Source organism: Centrocercus urophasianus, unplaced genomic scaffold, assembly GCF_019232065.1.
Source record: "Centrocercus urophasianus isolate 14NV4802_14NV808 unplaced genomic scaffold, USGS_Curo_1.0 seq_1336, whole genome shotgun sequence".
Classification (NCBI taxonomy): domain Eukaryota; kingdom Metazoa; phylum Chordata; class Aves; order Galliformes; family Phasianidae; genus Centrocercus; species Centrocercus urophasianus.
Window position 1 is genome coordinate 26,242 of NW_024884516.1, and position 26,931 is coordinate 53,172.

The following is a 26,931-nucleotide window of genomic DNA, read 5'->3' on the forward strand; positions in this document are numbered from 1 at the left end:
TGCTCAGAGACCCATCCAGCCTGACTGTGTGCGTCTCCAAGTACGGGGCATCTACCACTTCTCTTGGCAACCTGTCCCAGTGTCTCGCCACCCTTACTATAAAAATCTTCTTCCTTATATCAAATCTAAATCTCCTCTCTTTTAGTTTGAAATCATTTGCCCTTGTCCTATCACAAAAGAGTTTGCTAAAGAGTCTGTCCTCTTCTCCATCATCCTTTGACAGTCCTGGCTTACTGAGATGTCCCAGTGGACTGGAGACTGGCACATGTTATTTCCATCTACCAAAAGGGCTGGAAAGATGATCCTGGTAGCTCAGACCTATCAGTCTCACCTCAGTGCTGGGAAGGTTATGGAACAGATAATCTCGGGAGCCATCATGGACCAGTTAAAGGTCGACCGGGAGATCAGGCTAGGCAGCATGGGTTTATGAATGGTAGATTCTGCTTGATAAACCTGATGTCATTCTATGGTGAGGTGACCTGCTTAGCAGATGAAGGTGAGGCTGTTGATGTGGTTGACCTGGACTTCAGTAAAGCCTTTGACGCTGTCCCCCACAGCATCCTCATGGAGAAGCTGGCTGCCTGTGGTTTGGCTGGGCGTGCGCTCTGCTGGGTAAAACACTGGCTGGATGGCCGGGCCCAAAGAGCTGCGGTCAGTGGAGTTAAACCCAGTTGGCTGCCCGTCACGAGTCATGCCCTCCAGGGCTCAGTGCTGGGGCCACTCCTATTTAACAATTTTATTAATCATCTTGACAAGGGGATTGAGTGCACCCTCAGTAAGTCTGCAGATGACACCAAGTTGGGAGGGAGCATTGATCTGCCAGAGGGGAGAAAGGCACTGCAGAGGGACTTGATCGACGGGCCAAGGCTACGAGTATGAGTTTCAATAGAGCCAAGCGTTGGGTGCCTGATGCAAAGGGACCTTGGTGTACTGTTGGACAGTTGTCTGAATATGAGCCAGCAGTGTGCCCAGGTGGCCAAGAAGGCCAATGGCATCCTGGCTTGGATCAGGAATGGTGTGGTGAGCAGGACTAAGGAAGTCATCCTGCCCCTATTCTCAGCACTGGTGAGGCCTCACCTCGAGTGCTGTGTTCAGTTTTGGGCAACTCCCTACAGAAAGGACATGGAGGTGCTGGAGCAGGTCCAGAGAAGGGCAGCAAGGCTGGGGAAGGGCTTGGAGAATATGTTCTATGAGGAGAGACTGAAGGAACTGGGGCTGCTTAGTCTGGGGAAGAGGAGGCTGAGGGGAGTCCTTACTGGTCTCCTCAAATACCTGAAAGGTGCTTACAGCTGAACAGGACTGCTCTCTTCTCACAGGTGACAGGTGACAGGACGTGGGGAAATGGCCTCACGTTGCACCAGGGGAGGTTTAGGTGGGATATCAGAAAAAATTTCTTTACAGAAAGGGTTGTTAAGCACTGGAACAGGCTGCCCAGGGAGGTGGCTGAGTCACCTGGATGTGTTAAAAAACCGTTTGGATGTGGTGCTCAGGGACATGATTTAGGGGAGGGTCGTTAGATTTAGGGTAATATGGTTAGGTCGTGGTTGGACTTGAAGATCTTTAACATCTTCTCCAACCTGAGAATTTCTATGATTCTGTAATTATTATTTTAAAGTCCTCCTTTAGGTACTGCAGACTGCTCTCAGCTCTCCCCACAGCCTTCTCTTCTCCATGCTGCACAGCCCCAGCTCTCTCAGCCTGTCCTCATAGGAGAGGTGTTTCATCCCTGGCATTGTTTTTGTGGCCCTCCTCTGGGCACACTTCAGCAGCTCTATGTCTCCGCTGTGCTGCAGACTTCACATTTGGATGCAGTACTCCAGAAGGGGTCTCAAAGTGTTGAGATGACAGAATCCTGCTGGCCATACTTCTTTTGATGCAGCCCAGGATAAAGTTGGCTTTTTGGGTTTTGCGGGCACATTGCTGGCTCATGACCAGCTGCAATCCACCAGTACCCCGAGGTCATTTTGGCAGGGCTGCTCTCAATCCTTTCATCCTCCAGCTTGTATCAATAGTGGGGGCTGCCGTGACCCAGGTGCCAGACCTCACGCTTGCCTTTGTTGAACTGCTTGAGCTTGTGTAAGTCTCTTTGAATGGCAATATTCACAGCATCTGTTCAGTAATTTGAAATGTGCAATACAAAAACAGCCTCTCATCACACTGAAGGACATTTCATCCTGTTTTGTGATGTTTTTAATAGCCACAGCACGGAGAAGGGCAATGGAGGCAGCCTCAGTCCATTCCAAACTTCATCCTCTGCTGGATCAAAAACTTGAAGGGTTTTGAGGCTTTTTTTACCTCCAAATGATTTATTATTATTATTGTAGGTTTAAAGCAGCAATCAGATTTGGAAGGGAAGAGGTATAGTGTGCTTGCCTTTACCACTGGGCCACCTGCTGGATGTGCTTCTGTATCAGTATGGAGCAAATACTATTACAGTGCCATTAGTCTCATAAAACAACATCTGCTCTGGGCAATGCCAGATGAAGAGGAGCATCCAAGGAAGCAACTCCCAGACCACTGTGTCTCCCAAATGCTGTTTTTCCCCATGCAGTTTTAACGTGATCCAAAGTATTGCTGTTTCTTAATGGCTCCGTTTTGTCACTGGAGGTAGTTAACAGTACATATTTCAGCTTGGGATTTCTCAAGTGGTCCCAAGTCTCTCTCGTACTTCGGGGAGCCCGGAACTGGACCCACCACTCCGGGTATGGCCCAGCAGTGCTGAGCACAGGGGAGGTGTCCCCTGCTGGCTCACTCCTCATGCAGCCCAGGATGCCATCAGCCTTCTTTGTGGCAAGGGCATGCTGCTGACTCTTGGTCAACGTGGTGTCCATGAAGTCCTTTCCTGTAAATCTGCTTCCCAGACAAGTGGTGCACAGCATGGATTAGCGCAGAACTGAAAGATGTTTTACTTTCTCAGAAGCCACAAAGCCAATAAGCACGTGATATGGTTTTAGATATAGCTGTTTAAAATCAATTATGTGATGAGAAGATACACATTTTGACTGCGCTGTGCTTTGTGAAGTGCTGATTGTTGGGGATATACAGTGACTCTGAGCTGAGAGCTGCTTTTCTCTTTGCTCCATGATGGCCCATTCCACAGAGCGTAACCCTCCTCTTTGCAAAGAGATCATCCCTTGGCTTTGCTGTGGGCTTGTGAGAGTTAAAGGGTGAGGTTGCAGTAGAGGTGGGGGCTCTTCTGCATAGCAACAATAGATACGGCAGCTTTCTGAGTCCTGGTGCTGCTGGTCCAGAGCAGTGGTGTCCGAAGCCTAACATTTTTTGTTTGATGAGTTAGAAACTTCAGTAGGAGCAGAAGCAGAGAATTCTAGTTGCCTTGTAATGTGTTTTGTGGCCAGTTTCCTGTGTGTGTGTGCTGTGGTCAGCTGTCCTCAGTAAATTCAACTCATTCTCTGTGCTGACACCTTCCCCTGTGAGGTGAGGGCAATCCAGGGACCTTGTTCTCTGTGTAGATTCCCAGACATGAAGGTTTTACTACTAGGGACCATTATTATGGAGACATCTATCTTGTTGTCAAAACTGGTTGAAATACGCTGGCAGGGTCTGTTTGCAGACAGATGGCTGTATACCCATACACTGAGAGCATGATTGCAAAAACTGCTGTACTGGAGGAAAGCAGCCAAGAAAGAAGGCGTTTCTGGATGAAAGTTTTCTTGACGGTCTGTGATATATTATTCTTTCCAGCTTGCCTATTGTGGTGGCCTTTGTGGAGACCACAGATCAGCCATACATGCATGGCTGGAGTGTCCTAGAATGGCATTTCTCCTTTCTGGGTTTTTTGTTAGACTGAGCAGGAGCATGAGGTTCTTTTTTTGTTCCTCAGCAGAAGGTAAGAGAGAGGAATGAGTGTGCAGAGTTTTCAGACAGGGGCTCACAATACAGGTGAGGCACAGCACAATGGTTCACCACCAGCCCACCACTGCCCAGCCAGTCCCTGAGCAACAGCAGCCCACCTGGCCACTTGCCCCATGTTTATTGTTCTGCCTGATGCCATATGGCATGGGATATCCCTTCAGCCAGTTTGGATCAGCTGTTCTAGTTGTGTCCCCTCCCACCTGTTTATGCATGCCTGGGCAGGGGCAGCACAACTGGCAGATCCCCAAGTGTTGACTGGGTGGTTTAGTCAATGTACCCTATTGTCTGAATGTCTCAGCACTCTTTGCTCAGAATGTAGTGTTTAACAGTCCATTGTATCATTAGATTTTATGGAGGCTGGTGTGTGACAGGGGATGTGATGTACCCACTCAATGCCATGCTCTTTAGCCTAGAGATTTTTGAGGTTGCTTTGGAAAAATGAGTCCTGCTGTGTGGTTCAGTTCTTTCTTGGGTGCTGTGTTGCCAGAAGACTTGCTTTCAAGGACCCAGGATATTTTTTCAGGCATTGGCATTAGGGCATGGAGAAGATTTCCCGCTGTCCAGTGGTTGCTTCCACCACTGTGAGCACATGATATTTGCCTTGGTGGGTTTGTGGTGGTGTGTCAGCCTCCATTCTCAATTAGACTTCCTCAGTGGCCATATGGGACTACTAAAGTTTAAAGAGTGACTGGATCTCGTTGATTACTCATTGTATCTCCAATCAGCTAATGGGTGGGAATGGGGGAGTATTGATTGGTGCAATATTGTTGCCAGTGGATTGTTGTGGCAGCAGTCATTACCTGCTGTTTTTCAACCTTTAGCCACCGCAGAGCAGAAGGGTCATTTGAGAGGCTGGGCAAAGTGGACAGATGTTTAATCTCCATGTCCAGGGCAGCTATACCAAAAGCCCACTGTGTGAGCCTTTTGGGTCCTTAAAGGATGCATGGAGCCTCTGGGCCAGTCACAGTGGGATGCTTTTGCCAATCCTTCCCGTTAGGCTCGCTTTGGCATCCAGTACAGTTAGCTCTTGGGATCCTCTTGTCACTCCAGAAATACAGTTGGGTTCTGTCCCTTTATAATTTGATGGCAGTACACACCTTACATTCCTGTGTTTGATGTGCCAGACCACTGAAACCACATACTTCGATAAATCCCTTTCCTCTGTCTGGCCAGAGGAAGGGTCCCTCAAGTTCCTCTTCATCATATTTGAAAAATCGTTGCTGTCAGGTGAAGTCCCTGCTAATTGGAAAAAGGGAAACATCACTCTGATTTACAAGAAAGGGAGTAAGGAAGAGCCAGGGAACTACCAGCTGGTGAACCTCATGTCTGTGCCTATGAAGATCACAGAGCAGATCCTCCTGGAAGGGATATTCAGGCAAATGAGGAATAAGGAGGTGATCCGAGACAGCCAGTACTGCTACACCAAGTGCAGGTTGTGCCTCACCGATCTAGTGGCCTTCTATGGTGGAGTGATGGCATCGGTGGACAAAGGAGGGGCAGTTGATGTTGTCTACCTGGTATTGTGCAAGGCCTTTGACATGGTCCTGTACCACGTCCTTATATCTAGTGAGGTTCAACAAGGCCAAGTGCAAAGTGTTGCACTTGGGTCGAGGCAACCCCAGATATGAGTACAGATTGGGAGAAGAACTCATCAAGAGCGGCCCTGTGGAGAAGGACCTGGGGGTCCTGATAGATGAAAAGCTGGACAGCAGTGCGTGCTCGCAGACCAGAAGGCCGACTGTGTCCTGGGCTGCATCAACAGAGAGGGGCAGTAAGAGGAGGGAGGGGATCGTCCTCCTCTGCTCTGTCTTCACAAGGCCCCGTCTTGCAGCACTGCGCCCAGGCGTGGGGCCCCCAGCACAGGAAGGACGTGGAGGCGGAATTATTGGAGCTGTTCCAGAAGAGGGCAGTAACATGAGCAGAGGGCTGGAGCAACTCTCCTATGAAGAAAGGTTGAGGGAGCTGGGCTTATTTAGCCTGGAGAAGATAAGGCTGAGGGGAGACCTCATTGCAGTCTTCCAGTGCTGCAATGAAGCACTGAAGCAATGAAGTGAAGGGAACTTACAAGCAGGGGGGGACCAAATTTTTACATGGTCTGATAGTGACAGGACTGGCTTTAAATTTAAAAAGGAAGATTTAGATTAGATGTCTGGGGAAATGTTTTACTCAGAGGGTGATGAGATGCTGGAACATTTTTCCCTGCAAGGCTTTGGATGCCCCATCTCTGGAGGTATTCAAGGCCAGGTTGGGTGGCATCCTGGGCAGCCTGACCTGGAGTTTAGCAATCCTGCCTGTGGCAGGGGGTTGGAATGAGATGATCATTAAGGTCCCCTTCAACCTAAGACGTTTTATGGGTCTAGATGGACTAGCCATTATTTAATTACATGTAATAATGTAATAAATGTAAATAAATGTATACCAGAAGTCCATTAAGATCAGAAGTATGATTAGCTATTCATTCTGCTCAACAGAAACTGAAGCAGTTGTTTTCCTCTTTTGGATGTTGTGTTATTTTTGCAACTCACACATCTGTCCTGCTAGCTTGAAAGTACATTTTTTCTTTTCCCTTCCTCATGTTTTCCACATGATTATGCAGATAAAACCACAGAGTGGCACTTGACACGTACCCACTATATCCTCTGTTGTGAACAGAGAAACTTTTCTTCCTAGTAGCTGAGACACTAGACGGTACAGGTGGGAAGGAGCAGCTCTTTGAGTTGCCATACCTCTCAGGGAGTTTCCTCACAGCCAAGATGCAGTCCACTGGGAAGGGAGAGGTTTTCTTTGTGTTACCAGAGCTGGATGACCACTATGTGCACCATTGGTTCCTCTTCATCTTTTCAGTGTGCTGGCGTATGATGGTTGATCCATACAAATTTCTGTCTCATTGACTGCATGCATGGGCTTCATCTGGATCTTTGGTTACCTGCTTGTTGTCCAGGTGACCACAGATCTCTTCCAGAACAGCTAATGTGCACAGCAGACCATATGGAGTTGCTGGATACCTTTTTTTCACGGTGGTCCACTTGCCTAGTGACATACATCATCTTCTTTGAAGGAATTTGATGCCCGACAGGAGTCACCTCCAGAGGCTGAGGCTTGTGGGCCTTTTCCAATCCCCCTTGCCAGTGTCCTGTTCTTTAGAGAGGGATTCCAGCTGCATGACTTCCCTTGCTTGTTTGACCATTTCAAAGATATTCAAAATTCTCAAGCACTGTTGTAACTAGCCTGGAGGAGAAGAGGAAGGTGGAGGAGAATGGAGAGATGTCCTCTGCAGGTTCACCCCCTGTGGAGAAAAGGTAGAAAATGTACTTAGTCATAGTTTCACAAAATAATTCCTGAACTATGAGTATGCCAGCAGTGCTGAATAGAAGTACCAGATTAGGCTCATGGTCACTGTTACATAGGCAGATGTTATATACAAACTGAGGAAATCAAAACCGAACTTAAGCCAGCTCTCAGAGGTAGAGGCAGGTAGAAAGCAGTTACACAGAAAACCTTGTGAGCAAATAAATCAGTGTTAACAGCAAAGAAATCTGTGTTGTAATTGGCAACTGCTCAATGAATGTGGTACTTACAGCAAATCACAAACGTATTTTTTCTAACATGCTCAGGTTAGATCTGTTGTTATTGTGATCTGTGGGCTCCATGTTGGGTGCCAAAGGAGCTGTTGTTGTAGTTTAACCCAGTAGGCATCAGCACCACAGAGCTGATTGCCCACTTTCCCCACAGTGAGATGGGGATGTGAGAAACACGCTCAAGATCAAAAATTTCTAATCAGGCAAAGATCTCAGTGAAGAGCAGTTTATTCATTATTGCAGTAATGGGCTCCCCTGCTGACAAGGGAGAAATCGCACGACTAGTCAGTGAAATCCATCCTGTTGTGTTCCCTGGGTCCAACGCAGGTAGAGCCTCTCCTGGCACTCTTTGGTTGAGCATCTCAGGTGCACAACCTTCCGATGCTGTTGCTACCTTACATTTCCATACGATGTCTGTTTCCAACACATTGTTTTTAGGTATGCTCTGTACTTTTTATGGTGACAGGAGGAAAATAGTCTCAAGAATTAACGTGCTCGTTCTGTCCTGTACCAGACTCTCCCCTACCCTAGTGCCTGTGCCAATTCTACCCAGGTCGGAACGTTCCAGTCTCAACTTTACTCTGTTCAGGAGCTTTCTTTGTGAAAGGCAACTTATCCTATGCTACTACAGAAATACTGGAAACTTCCACTGCAAAGACATGATCTACCTCTCACAGGGAAGAGACTCAATGAAGAAAAAAGTAAAACTCTCAGATAAAGACATAATAATGGGAAGGAAAAAGGAGGAAAAGTAATAATAATAATTAAAAAAAAAAAGCAAAAAGAAAAGAATACACAAAAGGAATGATGCACAATGCAGTTTCTCATCACACACTGACCAGTGCCAAGCCAGCAGCAGCCTCCCCCCCACCCCCAACAAACTCATCCCAATTTTCAGCATGATGCTGCGTGATATTCATCATCTCTCTGGCAACCTTAAGTCAGATGTCCTGTTTCTGTCCCCTCCCAGCTCCTTCTGACTCCTCTCCAGCTCCTTGCTGGCAAGGCAGCAGGAAAAGCTGAAATGTCCTTGAGCATTGCTAGTGGACAGATAAAGCATTGTATGCTATCAGTTTTGTTCTCATCCTACATCCAAATCACAGCACCAAACCAGCTACTATAAAGAAAATAAAACATCAGCCAAAACCAGAACATAATTAAAAAAGTATATGTGGGTGACTCCAGGAGCAATGCCTCCTGTTCATTTCCACAGAAACTGCAACAGATGCTAAGAGCACAGTGACGGTATTTGATTGAGCAAGTTCTCAGCTACAAAGCACTATTTTTCAACATAGTCACTACCATTAGCTATGTATTTTTGCCAGTGATGAACAAGAGCCTGCATTCCATGCTCATAAAAATTGCACCAGGAGAGGTGACCCGATGTGGCTGTTGCCACTGCTGAAATGAATGTTAGACCGACGTGTCTTAGCTGTGGGCCTCCCCTCCCTAACGTCTGACAGAGGTTCCACTCAGAAAGAAGGGCTGTCCAAAGGGCTGTGTGCCAGTGCCTTTGCTCCTGCTGCAACAGTGATGCTAGGTCTTCACAGCTGCAGCTGTGCTCCTACTTATTCTCTTTTCTTCCTTTTTATTTCTTCGGATGTTCCCCATCTGAGGTATTTTGCAGCAGGTTGAGCTTTTTGGGGCTTTTCTGCTAGCGTTTTGAACGGTGTGAGTTGTAAACGCTGTCTCCAACTCTATTTTTCACTCCTTTGGAGGTGAGGAAGGAACTCATCAGCCTGTCTGTTGTTTGCTGCCAACTCTCTTTCCACTAGTGAGGCTCCTGGACATTATGGGACAGTGAACCAGAGCAGTGCTGTGTTATTTGTGCAGGAAGTATCTCAGAAATACTGTATTAAAACTTTAACCGTAGTTAATGTGAGCAGTGTTGGTGGTGGGTTGCTGTCTAACACTATGGAAGCCCACGAGGAAAGGTGGGAGATCTTTGTGAGCTGCTGGATTTCAGCTATGGCAATGGTGTGTTTACAAATCCACACCAAGTGTTCTCATTAGACATTTGGCCTTGGAGTAGCTTTTGGCCTGTGGTGTCTGAGGAGGGGAGCAAGTACTGAGCCATCATGGACAGGTCCAGCTGAGAACTCAGATCACCAGGCAAGGCCTGAGGCCATTCAGGAGGTCCACCTGCAGGCTAAGTTCTGTGGCTACAAGGAAAGCCTGAGTTCAAGCCGGGCTCCAGACCAGCAGGAGATGGTCCGTCCCTCCAACACCCCACCACATGCTCCTTGAAATTCATGACTGGATGGATTGAACATCACTGATACTGTGAGAAATTCAGTTGCACGCAATGGATATTCATCCTGATTAAGTCTTGTTTGTGAAATTCTCCCTTATAGCCAGTTAAAAGAAAGTCAAGAGTCACTGCACAGTTGGAGAACTGAAAAGTGAACTTCAGAGACCTCTTTCTTCTCCAGTGCAGGGTTCACCAAGCCCCAGTCATGGTCTGCATCTGGATGGTATAGACCTCAGAGTCAGGAGCAGCATTGCTTGTACTGAACCTGCTGCACTTATCCCTTCTTATGGTTGTGCCAGGTAAGATAAAAACCTTGATGTTCACAGGCTGGAATCATATAACATGGGCTTTACTAGGTCATGTTGTGACTTTCATGATCTTCTCTGTTGGGATAAATGGGCCTTTAGTACATCTTAGAGAAATGCCTCCTGGAAGGTGGTGGAAAGAGAAGGCCCATTTTTCATGGTTTCTTTTTCACTCCTTTGTTGTGTTGATACTACCAACTTGATTTCTTTCTTGCTGGCTTCCAGTGTCTCACTCTGTACCCACGCAAGGTGATGGATGGCAGAGCAGAGATGGAGGTTGTGAGAACCATGAAAGGAAATGCTGCCGGGGAGGTCAGCGTTCATGTGGTCACCACTGAGAGCACTGTGCAGACCACCCACCTGCCAACGACTGCCTTCATCTTACCAGGTATGCGGTCTGATTTTTGGATGGTCCTTTGTAGAGCCAGGAAGTGGGATATTCTATGATTCTATGTTTGCCCTGTCTAACTGAGCTTCCCCAGCTCTCTCACCACACGTTGACATGTATCACACTTCTTGTATGTCTATGATCCTCCCAAACCTTGGGAGGCAAGGTTGTGTTGCTGTTACTATCTTAGAAATTCTCTGTGGCTATCCCACATCACTTGGACGGTTTCTGGCTGATCAAAAGCCTTCAGCTTTTGAAATGAAGCTCTGATTTCTAGGGCCCTGTGCCAGCACAGTGCAGTTTGCCTGGGTGCCCGCTTTGCAGAGTGTATGGGCTCCTGTGTTGCAGTTCTAGGGCTAATCTGGCCCAGCTGAGCACCGTAGAAGCAAATGTCCTAATTGTTCCTCCTCCTGACCTTGGATCCTGCTGTGGAAAAGCCGTGGACTGTATAGTGCATTCATTGAGCAGTCCAGAAGCTTACTGGCACTCTGCTTCAATGTGGCATTCTGATCATGGGAGCGGGCTGAAGTTAGGCTGAAGTAAGATCCCCTGAATATGGATAGTGCCACCTCCTCACACCGGCATCTCTGGCTGCAGATCCTGTTGGGCCACACTCCCTGCACGAGTGCTTTAGAACACCATACTGAGCCCTTGGCTGGAAGATTATGTCTGTTACTTTGTGCTACCTGAGGCTGCTGTGATTCCTTTGTTTGATTTGTTTGCATCAGCAAAACATTCTGTGTATGTCTCTGGTCGGTTGTTTCTTTTCTTCCCCTCTCAAGCAAATGCCACTACCATCAACCTTCCTACAAGCACCTTAGAAATCCAGCGATTCCCCAGGGAGCCACCAAGAAACACAGGGGCTGAGAGGCCAGAGAAGGGAGTAGGGAGCGAACCCATCACAGCCACTGTCATCCCCCAGATCAGCGGGGTGCAGACCTGCAACACAGTCCGTGTGTTGGAGTGGAAAGATGGAGTGGCTACTTTGCCTGGGAGTAACCTGCGGGTAAGTGCAACCACTGGCCATATTTGTCCTCCTTCCACCATTCTGCTACTCCCTCCAATGGTTGCCCTTTTAAGTGGCAGCCCCCAAGCCTGTGCCAGCCTGGGACCTCTGGAATATGATGCAGGGCCCTGGCAGTACCCAAGGCGCAGCCAGAGAATACTTCAGTTGTTCCTGCTCTGTGAGGCTGCTCATTCCCCATCTCTGTGACTGCCCTGTACTGTGATCTTAGCAAAGAGAGCATGTACATGCTGTGTTTGGCACTGCAGTGTTGTGCCCTGCACTGGGAGACAGAGGAATGCTACTTTCTGTGTGGGGTATTTTTCCTTTCCAAGCCATGTTATGGAGTTCGCTCTCAACGGAGTCCTGCGCTCACCGTAAAAGCAGCAGCCTTGCACTCATCAGACAGCTTTTAAGTATACTGAGGCTACTGAGTAGTACGAAATAGCTTGCATGAAGTGCACTGATTTCTCAGCTTCTATTTAGCACATCATGATCCCTCTCAGTGCTACCAGCTGGTGCTGATCACGCCGAAGTGCAGGCAGACAGCAGATGAGGCCTGGGATTAGAGCCTCTCATGCTTCTTCTCTCTTCTTGGACCATGCAGAGTAGGCTCAGTAGCTAGCAGGGACTGCATGGTGGGGCATCAGGATTGCTGACTTTTGTGCTCACCTCTGTCACTGGAGGAGCCATCCTCTTTCTGAACACAGTAATCACCAAGCCTTGCCCCTGTTATTCGCGGAATTCATATGCACCCACTAGCTATAAAGTTGCATTTCTACCTCCTTGCTAACTTTTTCCTTCTGTTTTTTGTTCAATGACATAGTTTCGAATAAATGAGTATGGGACGCTGAAGGTGGTGAGTGCTGACAAGATGCCTCCAGCAGAAGCTATAAAGGAGGGTCATGCGAAGAAAGATGGAGAGTCAGATGTGGCACCCACTAGCAGGGACAATACTATTGTTGCTCAGGGTAAGAGCATCTTAGTGGCACTTCTGGGGATGGGTAACGTCATCCAGCATGTGCTGTCTGTCTTAGGGCATAAGCAAGGCAAATATCTCCTGCTTCTTGCTTTTTTTTTCTTTCTTTGATACTCTTGTGCCTCACTGTTCCTCTTCTCTCTGACTCAGATGTGCCAGAGCAACCCAAACTGCCTACAGCAGATAGCATTTGCCACTGTGATACCTGTGGCCGGAGACATGTATCAGATGGAGCCCGGGAAGGCAGGGGTTTCTGCAGTGAGCATTGTCACCAGCAGTTCAAAGAAAGGTAAAGGAAGGCGGGTTTGCTCCAAGCAGGGACATATCTATCCACCTGTCTTCCCTCTCTCCCCTCTAATCAGCATGCTTCCAGGAAGAGATGCAAGCTCGTGTTGCAGGTTCTGAGGACCCCACTTGTTTCTGTCTTCCCTGTAGGCAGGGTGTCCAGAGTATAGTGTGGGGATGAATTGTTCCAAGGCGCAACAAAAGCTGCAGGAAGGTAGATTTTCTCTTACCCAGTTTGTGGCCTCATAAACATGCATCTGCTGGGGCAGGACTGCTGTGGGAGCTTGCTATAGCGGGCGCTTCCAGGCGGAGCAGCAGTGGAAAGCATGGGTTGCATTTCCAACCTTTCTGCTTACTGATGTGTGACTTCCAGCACTGATTTTCCAGCATCTCTGTGGGCCCATCCCTAGGTTCAGTTTTACAATACTAGTGTTTGAGGGTGGTTCTGCTCTGTATTCTGGTTCTGACTGCTTGCCAGCTCTGGTGCTCAGATAAGTGTATAAGTTAGTCAGGAGGAAGGAAATAGGAAATGGAACAACAGCACTTCTCCAGGACTGACTCCCTTACCAATGCCACAGATATTGCCATATATTTTACCACAGTGGTTTACTTTTCATCTGTGTAGATCTGTCATTGTGGAAAACTCTGCCAGCAGCACCAGTGCCACTGAAATCCTCAAGCCAGCGAAGAAACGAAAGAGGAAGGACTACCAGAGCCCTTCGGAAGAAGACTATGAATCTGAGCAAATGGTAGGAAGAAGGCAAGGCAAGCATATGTGTGCCCATGTCAGTGTTACTGTGTGCGGCTCTCATCAGTGTTTTTCAGTGCCATATTAGCAGTATATTGAAGGGGTAACCTGAAGCTGTTAGTGCCAAAAAGGTGAATATCATGGCTTCTAGATAATTGGCTGGCTGTTTGGCATACTGAGTGCATGGGAGTGTTCAGTATTGGATGTGTTCTGATTGGGCTTTTTTAGGTACTGAATGCTCTCAACTGTTGTCTTGAATCTAGGCCACTCTAGAGTAGAAGTGCTGAAGAGAACATCTATCTGTGTGATGTGTTTCTGGGGGACAGAGCTGCTTGACAAGGCAAGCTCTACTTGCTCTACTTGCCAGGCCTGGCCGTAGCAGATACACACCAGATGTCTTTGCTAACACACAATACCAAAATTTCCCTGTCAGATTCTCAGATCAATCCTGTTGGCTTCCCATTTCTGGGCTAAGCATCAGTTGAATCATGGATGTTTTTGGAGGCTTATCTTGGCCCTTGACACTGGTGTGAAGGTACAACATGCAGCATAAACCTCTGTGCAGGAATCCTGACATCTAACACCTTTGTCTGCTCTTGTATCAAGGAGGAAAAGCAGGAAGAGCTGAAAAACTCTGTGGGAGACTCTGCCATCAGCAATACAGAGGCTGACACTTGGAGCCAGCATGGTACAGAGGGGCCAGGTCGGTGTTGGGGTGAGCAGTCCTCTGCCACAGCAGTGTGGATGGGAATGCATGGTGAGGGCTGCAGGGTCTTACTGCAATCCTTCAGGGCTGGGCCAGCATTTTGGTGCTCCAGCAGAGTCGAGCACCAGTGCCAGACATTGGTGCATGTTCTTGAAAGCTTGTGAACTCCTCTGCTTGATTGATCCTGCTCTCTCTGTCTCTTTCCCTTTCTTTCCTTTCCTCTCTTTCTCCCTGTGGAATGGTTGCACCCTTACAAGTTATGGCTGTGTCTTCTTCAGGAGCTGTCTCGTAATGTACAGTGCTTTCTGGTCCCTCCCTTTCGGAATCAACCCTCTGTGCGGATATTCCACTCTGAGAGATGCTGTCCTGAGCAATAACCTGTTTGTGCCTTGTCTGGCTGTTCCCTCCTCTTTGGATGGTCTCAAAGGGAACTTCCCTCTTGACATCAGGAGCTCACAGGTTTGGGTGCTGCTCCTGTAGGTCTTGGCTTGTAGGAGTCCAGTGATTTGGGATTGGCTCATGTCACAGGGATCTATTCCTAGACTGAATCAGAGCAAATTTCAAACACAGAGATGTGGTGAAATCAGAGGGAAATTGGACAAACTGAGGAACGCACTGTTTGCTTGCTTTTTTTTTTTCCCCCCAACCTTGGAGTATGATAGGGGGTGAGAGAGGAGAGGAAAACTTGTGAAAATACTGGAAGTAAACATTTATGGAAAGTATATTTTCTTTTGAAGTGAAAGGTCATACTTTAAGTTATTTCAAAATGAAACTATTCCAGCTCCATACTCACCTCCACAGCAAAATGCAGGGACTGTAACAGGCTCTAGATGGTTGCCAAGCCCTGATTTTGAATAGGTCCAAAGGAGGGCCACGAGGCTGCTCAAAGGGCTGGAGCACCTCTTCTGTGCAGACAGCCTGGGCTTGTGCAGCCTGGAGAAGGTTGGAGGAGACCTGACAGTGGTCCTCCAGTACTTTAAGGGAGCTTGTAAGCAGGAGAGGAGTCAACGTTTTACATAGATGAACAGTGCTAGGACAAGGGGGAACAGTTTTAAGCTCAGAGGGAGATTTAGATTTGATGTTGGGGGAATTTTTCACTGAGAGAGTAGTGAGACTGCCACAGCTATGGATGCCCCATCCCTGTAAGGTGAGGCTGGACAGGGCTGTGGGCAGTCTTATCTAGTGCCTGATTTAGTGCTTGGCAACCCTACCCACAGCAGAGCTGTGGAACTAGATGGTGTTCAGTATCCCTTCCAACCTAAGCCATTCTATGATTCTGTGAGTACAGCGAGCAAAGCACTACTGAAAAGGGAGGCTGTGTGTGTTTGCCAGCTCCTTTTCTCTACAGTCTGAGCCCTGAACACAGATCTTCCCTGCTGTTTACAAGTAAGCAGTGCTGAGCTTTGTTATTTGCAGCATTTTATTTTCTCATGTTTTAGAAATTCATCTGTAGACAAAATACGCACCTGGATACTTCGGTGCAGCAAAGTAGGTGCACATTCAGTCTCTGGGTGTATTTATCACTCTCCAGAAGTATGAAATTTGTCCTCATGCATTCCCTGGACATATTTTGCTGTTTTGGGTATTGTCTTCTTTAAATGAGTATTATAAGGGTAAGTGTATCTCTAGGGCATCACTATGGCTCTGGTGTCTGAGGAGGACTCAGAGAAGATAGCAGAATTTGTTCCTCTGAAGTAGTGGAGGAAGGTGGTTTGACTGGCTGGGAGCCACTTGCGTTGGGGAGTGATTCCCAGACTTCTAGATGGATTGTGCTGGTTGTCTCAGATCTGTCAGCACAGTGGCCATTTCAGATGTACTGGCTGGAGGACTGGTTGCAGAGGTGTCCTGATGCTATTGCACAAGATGGTTCATGGTCTTTAGGTGCCTTCTAGAGTGTTGTACAGCAGCAAAAGACATTTGGGTTACTGTGTGAGAGGGGGGATCACTTGGTTCCTTGGGCAGCTGGCCAGGTTTGCTGAAGAAGGGGTTCTGGTAGGACAGTGCTGAGCTTTGCAGTTATGCAGGACTGTGTGTGAGAGTGGGATGTGGCCCCAGTGGGACAGACCTGTGTGCTCACCTGCCCAAGGCAGGCAGGGACTGGGGCTGGAGCAGAACCTCAGCAGCGCCTCTTGTGTGTGCGTTTGTGCTGCGCTCAGGTGCCAGCGAGGAGAAGAAAGAAGGCTGGTCTTGGGCGTCCTACTTGGAGGAGCAGAAAGCTGTCGCTGCCCCTTTAGATCTCTTCCAGGATGTGAGTTGGGATTTTCCGTCTTTTTCCCTCCTTCATCTTCGCTTTTCTGTACCTTTTCTTTCCTACTCCTCCTCTTTCTCCTCTGTTCTTTGCTTCCCTATTTAGTGGGGTTCCCATCTTCACTTGGAAGTGACAAGTCAGCCTCCAGTTCTGATTGACCCCAAGTCCTGCTCCCCAGCAGGATGCTGTCCCTGTCCCAAGTGCCCCATGTCTGCCTATTGCTCTGGGAGATTGGTGGAGCCCTTCCAGTCCTTCCTCAAGTCAGGCCTGGGCTCTCCTGAGGCTATGCAGGGGATCTGTGTCCCCACCTCCCATTGGTTGATTGCCAGGGTGCAAGAGGAGCCCACATCCCATGTCCCACTCCTTGTCAGCCTAGGGATACTATGCCCTGACAGCAGCAAGAGACACAAACCCACAAGGAGGTGGAGGAAGGTGGTTTTTTTTCTGTGGAAAAAGCAGTAACAATTTGGCCAAAAACATAACCTGTTGCCCACAGTCTCCTGGGCCCAGCAGCTCCCATAGGCTGATGGTTGTTCCTTGGGATGGTTCTAGACCCATTTACATCATCTTGCCATTTTTTTACATTGTATTTTCATTTTTGTTTCCAGTACCAAGTAGCTTCCCAGCACAAGAATGGGTTTAAAGTGGGGATGAAGCTGGAGGGAATTGATCCACAACACCCATCCATGTACTTTATCCTGACGGTGGCTGAGGTAAGGTGCCTTTGCTTTCTGCGTCTCTCTGCGTGTCCTTCCTGCCCAGTGGAACAGGAGTTTGGGGCCCTCATTTGCATTCTGCTGCCAGCACTGCATGAAATGAGCTAGCACTCTATCACCTCTGTCAAGCAAATGGGTGTTTCCTTCCTGTTTGTAAGGGCAGGAGCCAGTGCTTTGGAGCAGCTGCCATGTCGCAGCCCAGTTATTCTCTTTGCCACCCTGGAGCCATGGGGTATGGTGTTGTACTGTGGTATTGGCAGCGGATTCTTACTTTTGAGTTGATGCCTCTCAGACAGGTCTGAGCCCTGGAGATGGAAGAAGTGAAGGTGTCCCATTGATCTTGTGTCTGCAGAGGCCCTCTGGGTCCTGGATTTTCCACTCAGTCATTTGTCATGTCCCCAAATCGGACTTGCCTTGCATTTCACTCTGGGCCCACAGGCAGCCAGGAAAATCACCCTCATGACAGTGGATACTGTTCTGCTACTGGAGAGATTTCACCAGAGCAACATGGCATTTAGATATACCTCTATGCAAACATTTCCCACGATGCAGAAAAGGGAATACTTGCACTCACTGGTTCCATCACATAAAGTGAATACAGAGATATTTTACTGTGGCATCTTAAGCACCAGCCTGAAACCCCCTGCTCAGAAGGTAGCAGTGGCCTTATACTTACCTTGATCCATATTGGATAGCTCTTGGGTCTGGCATCCTGATTTGTGCACTGGCATATGATTTTTGTTTCTTAAGTTTTGTTTCTTAAGGCTTCCTTAAGTGCTGTATTGAAATGTTGTGTGGGAGGGGTGGTGGGTGCAACATCCAGCCAGGGACAGCAGGTTTCCATGGTCCTTTCCTTCTCCTGCTGTTTCTGTGGGTAGGTATGTGGCTATCGGATGCGTCTTCACTTTGACGGCTACTCTGAGTGCCATGATTTCTGGCTGAATGCTGACTCCCCTGACATCCACCCTGCTGGCTGGTTTGAAGAGACAGGACACAAACTCCAGCCTCCAAAAGGTATGAATCTTGGTTGATGGGCCTTATTGAAGGAAGGAAGGGAATGAATAACAGGCCCCCAGTGCAAGAATAGGAGACTCCCTGGGTTCCAGGAGGGATGATACTGTGCTGGGTGTTGCTGCAGGACACCACTTTAGGTACCCATCAACATTAAACTTCCCTTCCATTCTGGGGCGAAGCCCTGTTGCCTTGGATGCACTAGCTGGTGCACATTGGTGCTACCACAACCTGGGTGCAGTGCACTCCTGGGCAGAGGACCAGTGCTCTCCAGTGCTAAGCTATTTTTCCACTCCAATGCTAACATTTCTTAGCACCCCTCTGAAGTCAGACACTGGCCTAAACCATAGGCTATAGGTGCTCAATGGCTGTTCAAAACCCTGCCCACCCTTGGTGTGAGGGCTGGCTGGATTAGGATGTTCAGGCTCAACCACATGACCTCTTGGCTCCCTGTGAACTTGCTGCTCTCATTTCTCTTCCTGAGGGGTTTTAGGTTATAAGGAAGAAGAATTCAGCTGGACAAACTACCTGAAGATAACAAAGGCACAGGCAGCTCCTAAGCACCTCTTTGTGATCCGAAACACTGTGAGTAGCAGCTTCTCCTACCTGTCAGAGCCTATGGGTTTGGGGTGACTACTCTCCAATTGAATATTGGGCTTTTCTCTGTTCACCCCACAATTCTCAAAGCCACAGTGAGTAGGGCCAAGAGAATGCATTGCTTGTGTTGTGGGCTTGCTGTGCCCAAAATTGGAGCTGGGCTGATTTCCTTTCTCATCCGGGTCCTTCTCATAGATTGTTAACATACGTTTCAAAGGTATTGACTGGGGAGAAATAGGTATTACTCTCAACAAATATTTTGCCAAAGAAAACCAAACAAACTATTCATGTTCCATTATCTGTTTTCTATCTTCATTATCTCTGTCTCTGCCTTTGTTTTTCATGTGGCAGCTTGGGTAAAGGAAGTGAGAATGTAGCGGAATGAAAAATGCTGCTGGCTTCTTTCCAGCTGCAGAGGAAACTAAACCTACTGATAAATCAGTCTCTTTAAGTTATTTACTGTGGCTAAGTCCATGAATGCATGGATTCCCTGCCGAGGTGGGGAAGTGATTTTCTGCAACAGTTCCATTAGAATATGTGACACAGTGTTTTGCAGATTTGGGATCCAGGAAGTAAGGCAAGGTAAGACGCAGGGCACTGACCCAGCTCTTTCTACCAAACCTAGGGCATTAGTAGCTAACACAGTAGCAACATGACTAGACTGAAATCAGTGTAAGTTGGAGGCAAGTTTTCTCTCCTTATAGAAGATCTTGAGGGTCTAAAGACTTTTTTCTTTCTTTTTGTATGGCCAGGGTAATTTAATTACCCTCTGCCTGTTCTCTTACATACACGGACCCTTCTGACCCTAAGTGGCCCTAGGCCTGCCTGCAGGCCTGAGAGGGTCTTGTTTTAGGCAGCTGCTCTCTTGCAGCAGGCAAGGGAAGTGGTGAGAAGGGTGCTGGGTCTGAGGCTGTGAAAGAAACTTGCTTCTTTCTCCTCCCAGCGTGAGGCTCCCCCAGGCTTCGAAGTGGGCATGAAGCTTGAGGCTGTGGACCGCATGAATCCTTCCCTGATCTGTGTTGCCACAGTGACTGATGTGGTGGACAATCGCTTTTTGGTGCACTTTGACAACTGGGATGATACTTACGATTACTGGTAAGTGCACAGAGGCTTCTAGGTTCCCAGTGCCAACTCTCTTCTTGCTTCAGCAAGAGTGATGAGGTGCTTTAGAAAACAGTACCATACCACAAGTATGCTGCTGCAGATCAAGCAACAATCTGACCCTGTAACACTCATAGACTGACCCAGTAACAATCATAGAACCATGTAGATTAGAAAAGACATTCAGGATCTTGATGTCTGACCATCATCTGATCTACCAAGTCCTATCAGTAAACCACGTCCAGAGGTGGAGACTCCAACAGTTCCTTGGATAGACTGTTCCGGTACTTGACCATCCTCTCCATGAAGAAATGATTCCTAACATTCAATCTAAACCTACCCTGGTGCAACTTGAGACCATTATGAGACTGAAGAAGAGAGTCACCCACCTGTGCTGGGGTGCAAACCTTTACCTGTTCATTGTCACTTTCTGGGATGTTGCTGTGGCCTTTTAGGTAACACAGGGCTAAGACAGGTCTGATCACAGGCCCTGATACCCACTTGGGTGTCAAAGAGGGTTTTTTGCAATGCACCTGAGGCAGAGGCTGGATACCTACTCTTAAAAAGAGTTCCTGGGCTTGTATGTGAGGCATTGTTTGCCTCTGTGGATGTGTGTGTGCAGGTGTCCCAGTTGAGGCCAATTTAAGCCAAGTAGCACAGAGTTCTGCTTTGTTACTGATACTCTTATTTTGCACCACAAGGAACTGTGAGGCTGCAGCAATTTCTGTCTGTGGCTGCTCCTTGCTGGTGTTGGCTACGCAAAATAAGTACTTCATGCTCTGATCTAAGGCAGACCTCAAGTGTTCTGGGATGTACTAGGAGCTGTGACCAGGGTGTGAGCCCTGCTGGTTGCCCAGATTTGACTGCTGTGAACTCTGAAAGACATGGCATGTAACCCCCACAGGGTTGCTTTTCCCTGGGCAGCTCTGACACAACAGTTCCATCCAGCTCACATTCATGTCCTGCTCTTGTGAGATGGAGTACTCCACTCCAGCCCTTGCCCTGCTAGGGCCTGGAGTCCCCTGGGTCATTCAGGGCCAAAGGTGCTGTAGAAAGCCTTTCTTTCTGCAGGGGCTTTTGCTGGTGGTGTAGATCTAGTCTGTGCCACTTGCTGGCCTATCCCAGGCCCTGGCAGCCTGCACAGTCTAGCAGGGGTGAGACAGGTGTCTCAGTCCTGTATAATGGTTTAGATGTATTTTCTAGGTGTGACCCCAGCAGTCCATACATTCACCCAGTCGGATGGTGTCAGGAGCATGGCAAACCCCTCACACCTCCTCAAGGTGAGTTGATAGCTGGGGAACACAGCCTTCAGTGGCACATCACCTCAGAGACAGGCTTTCTGGGGTGGGACGGGATGCCTAGGGAATCAAACCCCATGGCCTGTGCTTGCCTGCAGGCCCAGGCAGTTTCTTCAGCAAGGTTGTGGCCAAGGAGGTGGCACGTACAAGAGTCTCTTGTACATATGTTCAGGTCCAGCATGATGTTTGTGTCAGGCCAAGTGGAAAGGTCAGGAAGACCCAAGCTATATGTGCAGGCCCAAAAGTTCCTGCTTCCCTGCACCCTGGGTTTCATGGTCCAGGGCAAAATAGTAGCGCATCTTAATGTCTCCTAGGTTTCCATATACATGGCACAGGCATGGTTGGTCTTTCAAGGCCTCTGGGTTACTTGCCATCTTCCTGCTGTTGTGTATCTCACTTTCTGCATCTTTACCTTCTAGATTATCCTGATCCTGATAATTTCATCTGGGAAAAGTACTTAAAAGAAACAGGAGCATCTGCTGTCCCAGCTTGGGCTTTTAAAGTGGTGAGTGCCACATCATCTTCTTCGTTATACGTGGGCAGGAATTCGAATTTTCTCTATTGTCAAGTCTTCACATTTATGAAGAGTAAAGAGATGTTTAGCATCTTCTTACCACAGGCCTGGGATTCAGATTCTATGCTCAAGGTTCAGAAGTGAAGGCTGTCCTAGGCAAATAGATCAAAATGGGAAAAAATCAGAAGAATGGCCATCACCTCTATAAACAGAAGCTGTGTGATGGAAAATCATTTAAATTTGCTTGACAGCTATCTCCACTTTTTTCAACGACAGCTATGTCCAGCCAAGTGCAGCTGTGTTATAAAGTCCCTAAATGACTCTTGAAAGCGTTCTTCCTTTGGGCATAGCTTTTCCATCTTGTTAAAAACACAGTTCAGATCTGGGAGTTCTATTCATACTCTCCTGGTAGCCAATATGAGCAGCAGTGGCTCTTATCTGGACAGGACAGGGGGTAGGAGCTGGGCTTTGGGAATACGTATGTTTCTGGGAAAGCAGTCTGGGGGTGACAGGATCCTGAGCGTAGCCCTACTTCCTGCTGACCTGTATTTTTTCTTGTCCCAGCGCCCGCCCCATGGCTTCCTTGTCAACATGAAGCTCGAGGCAGTGGACAGGAAGACTCCTTCCCTCATCCGAGTGGCCAGTGTGGAGGATGTGGAAGATCACAGGATAAAAGTGGGTCTTAGTGCTGAGCCTAGGTCCAGGCACTGTGCCTGCTTCTCTTGTCTTTCCTAATTGACTGCCAGTTGCAATGGCAAAGTATATAGAGGTCTGTGGAAGCGCACAGTGCATAAGATGGCAGATGGCAAGCCCCAGTGCCTGAATCCAGGAGTGGAGCAAAATCTTGTGTTGCAAAATCTTGTTTCCCTGCTCTGTTGCATGCTATCAGCTTGGAAGACTTCAGAGCTACTCCTGGAGGTACACTGAGGTTTAAAGGGTGACCTCTCTACTTTATTCCCCAGATCCACTTTGACGGTTGGAGCCACATATATGATTTCTGGATTGATGCAGATCATCCAGACATACATCCCATAGGCTGGTGCTCAAAAACTGGTCATCCACTGCAGCCTCCTCTTAGTAAGTTCTCATACCAGGGCCCAAGCGTGCCTGATCCCCACAGTCACCATTACCTGTCCACGTACATCCATTGTGCTGGTCAAGGGTGGGCAGGGAGGAAGGGCTTCCATGGGGAAAATACTCTGGTTTGGTGCATGCTGGAGTGTCTGGGGCTGTGCCTATGACAGTCTGTCCCTTGTTCTTCTGGTCTAGGGCCAAAGGAACCAGCTTCTTCTGCTCACTCAGGCTGCCCAACCCTGGGCTGCAAGAACATCCCTCATACCAAGAGCTCCAAGTACAGCTTTCACCACAGGTGAGCTCCCCAGCTCAGCTCAGAGGGTCAGAGCTTCCCTGCCAGCTATGTGCCAGGGCCTTCCTCTGTGCCTGTTAGCAACCAGTCCTTCCATGCACCCACCCTGTGCTTGGCTCTGTCCCTGGAGCCTGCTGCCAGCTTAACTGCCAATGAGCTGATGCTTTCCTTTCTGTACCTGTCCTGTGTCCCCAGAGCTCCTGAGGATGCTCTTCAAGTTCATCTGCAAGGGGTCCTGTAAGCCTTGTAGAGGATGGCCTTTATGTACTTGTAGATGATGCTTTGAGAATGATATTCCTCCCACCCCTACCTTTCACTGTGAGCTTGTAAGCTAGGAAGTACTGAGAGGGGACATCTCCCTCAAGGCATTGTCAGTTGTTTGTATGACCCTTTTCAGGAGAAATCAGTGCGGGTGTAATGCTAACCCCAGCATGACAGGCTGTCACCAGAGCAGAGGAGCGAGTATAGCAGAGAGTACTTGAGAATGAGGGAGGCAAGTGTGGCTCCCAGAGGTTTACCTCCTGGGCACAGTCATGGCACATGCTTTGTCCTATTTTGAGGCTAATCTGGATGCCTGTGAGGAAGCACTCCTACAAACCCCACTGACCTGCTTGATCAGTATTCTGCTGACTTGCACAGGGTGGTTGTGGTGCCAGTGGACAAGATAAGACAGGTGTTCGTAGCTGGAGGGACTGGACTTGCCCTATGTATGAGCCCACACAGCTGGCACCACAGCCCCAGGGAATGTGTTCAGCAAATCTTTACTACACTTTGCTTGGCCAAGGCTATGGCTTCTAGCAGTTGGGGTTGGATGGTGGTCCCAAGCCAGCTTCACCCACTCTTGCCTCATGCTTTGTTCTACTCTCACCTGTCCTCTGTTCTCTAGGAAGTGCCCAACACCGGGTTGTGATGGATCAGGACACGTGACAGGGAGATTCACAGCACACTACTGCCTCTCAGGGTGCCCGCTGGCGGAGAAGAACCAGGGCAGGCTTAAGGCAGACTTGTCTGACACCGAGGCCTCAACTCGCAAGAGGAACCTGATCGGCTTCCCTCAGCGGAAGAAATCTCGGCACCATGGGAGGTAGGGGAAACTTGGCGACCCCCACACAACAGTGTGGGGCCACTGGGCTACACATGACATCTGTAGGATGGATGGTTGAGTTGGAGAGACTCCTTGCCTTCAGGGGAGCATGTTTGCTGACAGCTGGTGTTTGTTATTGCAGCTCTATTGAGTGACCTTTGACACCTCTCCTGTTTTTTTTTTTTATTCACATTATGTTTCTTTGGCTGTCAGCCCTTTTTGTCAGGGTCTGAGAGGTAATCCTTGCTCCTACTGTCAAGGCATTGCTCTGTGCAGTGTGGCGAAGGGCCCTTAGGCCAGTTCCAACACAGGTGAAATCAGTTTTCCTTTATCTTTAGAGGGCGACCTCCAAAGTACCGGAAGATCCAACAGGAAGACTTCCAGAGTAAGTGCGCTCCTCTGCCATGGTGTCATTGCAGAACAGGGTAAGACTTGAGGAGCTGGGATGGTGGCTGACAGAATTATGTCTTTCCTTGGCTTACTCTGTCAGTCCTTGCACAGGTCAGCACCAGGCAGAGGGCTGTGTAGACTTCATGATGTCAAAACGAGCCATCTAACAAGGGATGTCTGTGACTCTTACCAGAGCTCTACTTGGTCCCTCATCACTTCTCTTGATTTGTATCTGTGAATGTTTGAGTGCTTTAGGGCAGGGAATTGGGACTGTCTTTCTCTGGCTGTGCATTTTTCCAGGCACTTTGTCTTCAGCTCAGGGTGCTGTACCTTCATCCTATCGGTGCTATACCCCAAATCCTCAGTGTGAGGTGCCACATTGCTCCTGCAGAACAGAACCTGTTGTTGAACATTTTCTTGGCAATTAGTTCTCATGATTGGCATGGTACATAAGTGGCTGTAGGGTGATAAGGCATTTTCTCCAGCCAGTATTGATTTTACCTTAGGCTGGCTTGGTGTTTAGCCCATCACTGGAGCTGAATGAAGATCTCTTATTGAAAACTATCATTGGCTCATTAGGGCAGAGACTAAAGCTTAAAGTTTTGTTATAAACCTAAAAAGAGTTGAATGATAAGGGATGGTATTCTGGTGTGAAAATTGATTTGAAATTTATGAAGGACTGAAAAGAACAAGGCAAAGTCAACCTGGTCTCTAAACTACGCCCACCATTTCCAGTACCACTGTACTGAATGCCTTTGATGCATTAATATATCCTGTTTAATTCAAAGGACAGCCACTTGCTCTTAATAACGTGACCCCACAAGACCATCTGCTCCCAGCCCCAGGTCCTCTCCTGAACAGAGTCTTCTCCAAGGCTTGTAGAATGGGACAGGATGTTCTCATCCCCCTTCTTTGTATAACACTTTGCATTTTTATTGGCAGCTATTTCTTCAGACAACATGCACCAGTCGCTCTTCATGTCTGCCCTGTCTGCCCATCCTGACCGCTCACTATCACTGTGTTGGGAGCAGCACTGCAAACTCCTACCAGGAGTGGCTGGCATCACAGCAACCACAGTAGCCAAGTGGACAATTGATGAGGTGAGGCGGTTTTGGAGTGTGTGCTGGTTCCTAACCCACTTGCGTGACTGAGAGGACTTCAGCTGGCTGTGCAGCACAGTGGTACATGTCCCTGGTACAGAACAGTAGCCTTTTCCCTGGGCTAATGAAGTGTCCCACTGGATACACCCGGAGAGCACGGTGTGGACAGCTGTCAGTCACATGCCCTGATGGCAGTGGCTTGGGAAGAATATGTAGAACTACCAGATTCTTCTTTGGCTTGAATGTGATGCTAGCAGGGCAGGCAGGTGAAGGACAACAGTCTTCATTTAGCATACTAGTTTTCCAAATCAGTTTTCTCTTTCTAAAATAAAGAACAAAACAACAAACAAGCAGAAAAACCTCCCATAGACTCTGCAGATAGGGAATCGCTTCCCTCTTTCTCTGTGATGAAATATTTACCTCTGATTCATACTTGTCACTTTTATTTACTTTCTTTGGTATTGGTAGTGGCTTCTCTTGAAGGTTGGGTAGCTGGACCTCAGACTGGACTGGCAGCCCCAGCACCCAGCTTTGCCTGATGTCCCCTGTGTGCACCACTTCTGCCCCAGTTCCTCGGTGGGAATCATGTTGTTGGGCTGGAGATAGCTTATTGGAGATAAAGCTATTGTAGCATTTGCTACTCTGGGGCTGGAAAGGACTAGCACCCATGCTGTTTGTTGAGCAGGCTGTGTCTTGGATGGATGCCACTAAACAAACTTTGAGGCAAGAATTGTTCCAGCTTCTTACACCCTGGTCAGGAGTGGCATAGGAGAATGCTGCAACTGCAGCACTTTGCCCTACCAGGCATGTGTTAACTTAAAGGATTCATAAAGCTTCTATGGAAATGAGGATGTGATCTCATAGGGGTGTCTCCAGACAGAAACATTGCTTCCGTCTTGACATTTCTTTCTGTTTATTCCAAGGTCTTTAGCTTTGTTCAAACTCTGACGGGTTGTGAGGACCAAGCCAAGCTCTTCAGAGATGAGGTGAGAAGGGCTGGAGAATGAATGCAGGCAGCCCAAAGCAGCTGTTTGCCAACAGAAGATGAAGGAATTAGCCATTGACCTTCCTTCAGTGGCTTTGCTGCTGAATGCCTAGAGCACATCCACCACCTAGCAGGTGCCACCCCGGGGGTGGCAGTTACATGGCATTCCAGTGTGCAACTGTCAGCCTTTGCAGACAGTGGCATGAGGGAGATTCTGGATTCTGTCCTTATCATGTTGTGCTTCCCTCTTCCCTTGGTGTGAGTGAAGAAGGGTCCCTCTGAGGAGGCTTTGTCTGGGGAGTAGGAGAATGGTGTTGCAGCTTCATAGAATCATAGAAATTCTCAGGTTGGAGAAGACGTTAAAGATCTTCAAGTCCAACCACGACCTAACCATATTACCCTAAA

At 48.2% G+C, this 26,931-nt stretch overlaps 1 protein-coding gene across 4 annotated transcripts in view; it reads left to right on the top strand.

Moving 5' to 3' along the window:
* The window catches only part of L3MBTL1 (L3MBTL histone methyl-lysine binding protein 1), a 29,980-nt gene extending 3,225 nt beyond the window's left edge, over positions 1-26,755 (top strand). Inside the window, exons 2-22 of one of the 4 annotated variants that reach the window (XM_042813004.1) lie at positions 9,884-10,001; positions 10,233-10,395; positions 11,178-11,401; positions 12,225-12,369; positions 12,528-12,666; positions 13,288-13,411; positions 14,017-14,113; positions 16,273-16,364; positions 16,973-17,077; positions 17,959-18,094; positions 18,576-18,676; positions 19,632-19,783; positions 20,993-21,069; positions 21,507-21,592; positions 22,166-22,276; positions 22,564-22,678; positions 22,871-22,970; positions 23,854-24,051; positions 24,390-24,436; positions 25,384-25,541; positions 26,465-26,755. In XM_042813004.1, coding sequence (XP_042668938.1) covers positions 10,260-10,395; positions 11,178-11,401; positions 12,225-12,369; positions 12,528-12,666; positions 13,288-13,411; positions 14,017-14,113; positions 16,273-16,364; positions 16,973-17,077; positions 17,959-18,094; positions 18,576-18,676; positions 19,632-19,783; positions 20,993-21,069; positions 21,507-21,592; positions 22,166-22,276; positions 22,564-22,678; positions 22,871-22,970; positions 23,854-24,051; positions 24,390-24,436; positions 25,384-25,541; positions 26,465-26,548 — 2,427 coding nt within the window. In that variant the 5' untranslated portion in view covers positions 9,884-10,001; positions 10,233-10,259 and the 3' untranslated portion in view covers positions 26,549-26,755. Of the gene's footprint in view, positions 1-9,495; positions 10,002-10,232; positions 10,396-11,177; positions 11,402-12,224; positions 12,370-12,527; positions 12,667-13,287; positions 13,412-14,016; positions 14,114-16,272; positions 16,365-16,972; positions 17,078-17,958; positions 18,095-18,575; positions 18,677-19,631; positions 19,784-20,992; positions 21,070-21,506; positions 21,593-22,165; positions 22,277-22,563; positions 22,679-22,870; positions 22,971-23,853; positions 24,052-24,389; positions 24,477-25,383; positions 25,542-26,464 lie in introns of those variants that run through there. The other 3 variants (XM_042813005.1, XM_042813006.1, XM_042813007.1) reach the window with 3 other exon arrangements.
* The last annotated feature ends 176 nt before the right edge of the window (positions 26,756-26,931 follow it).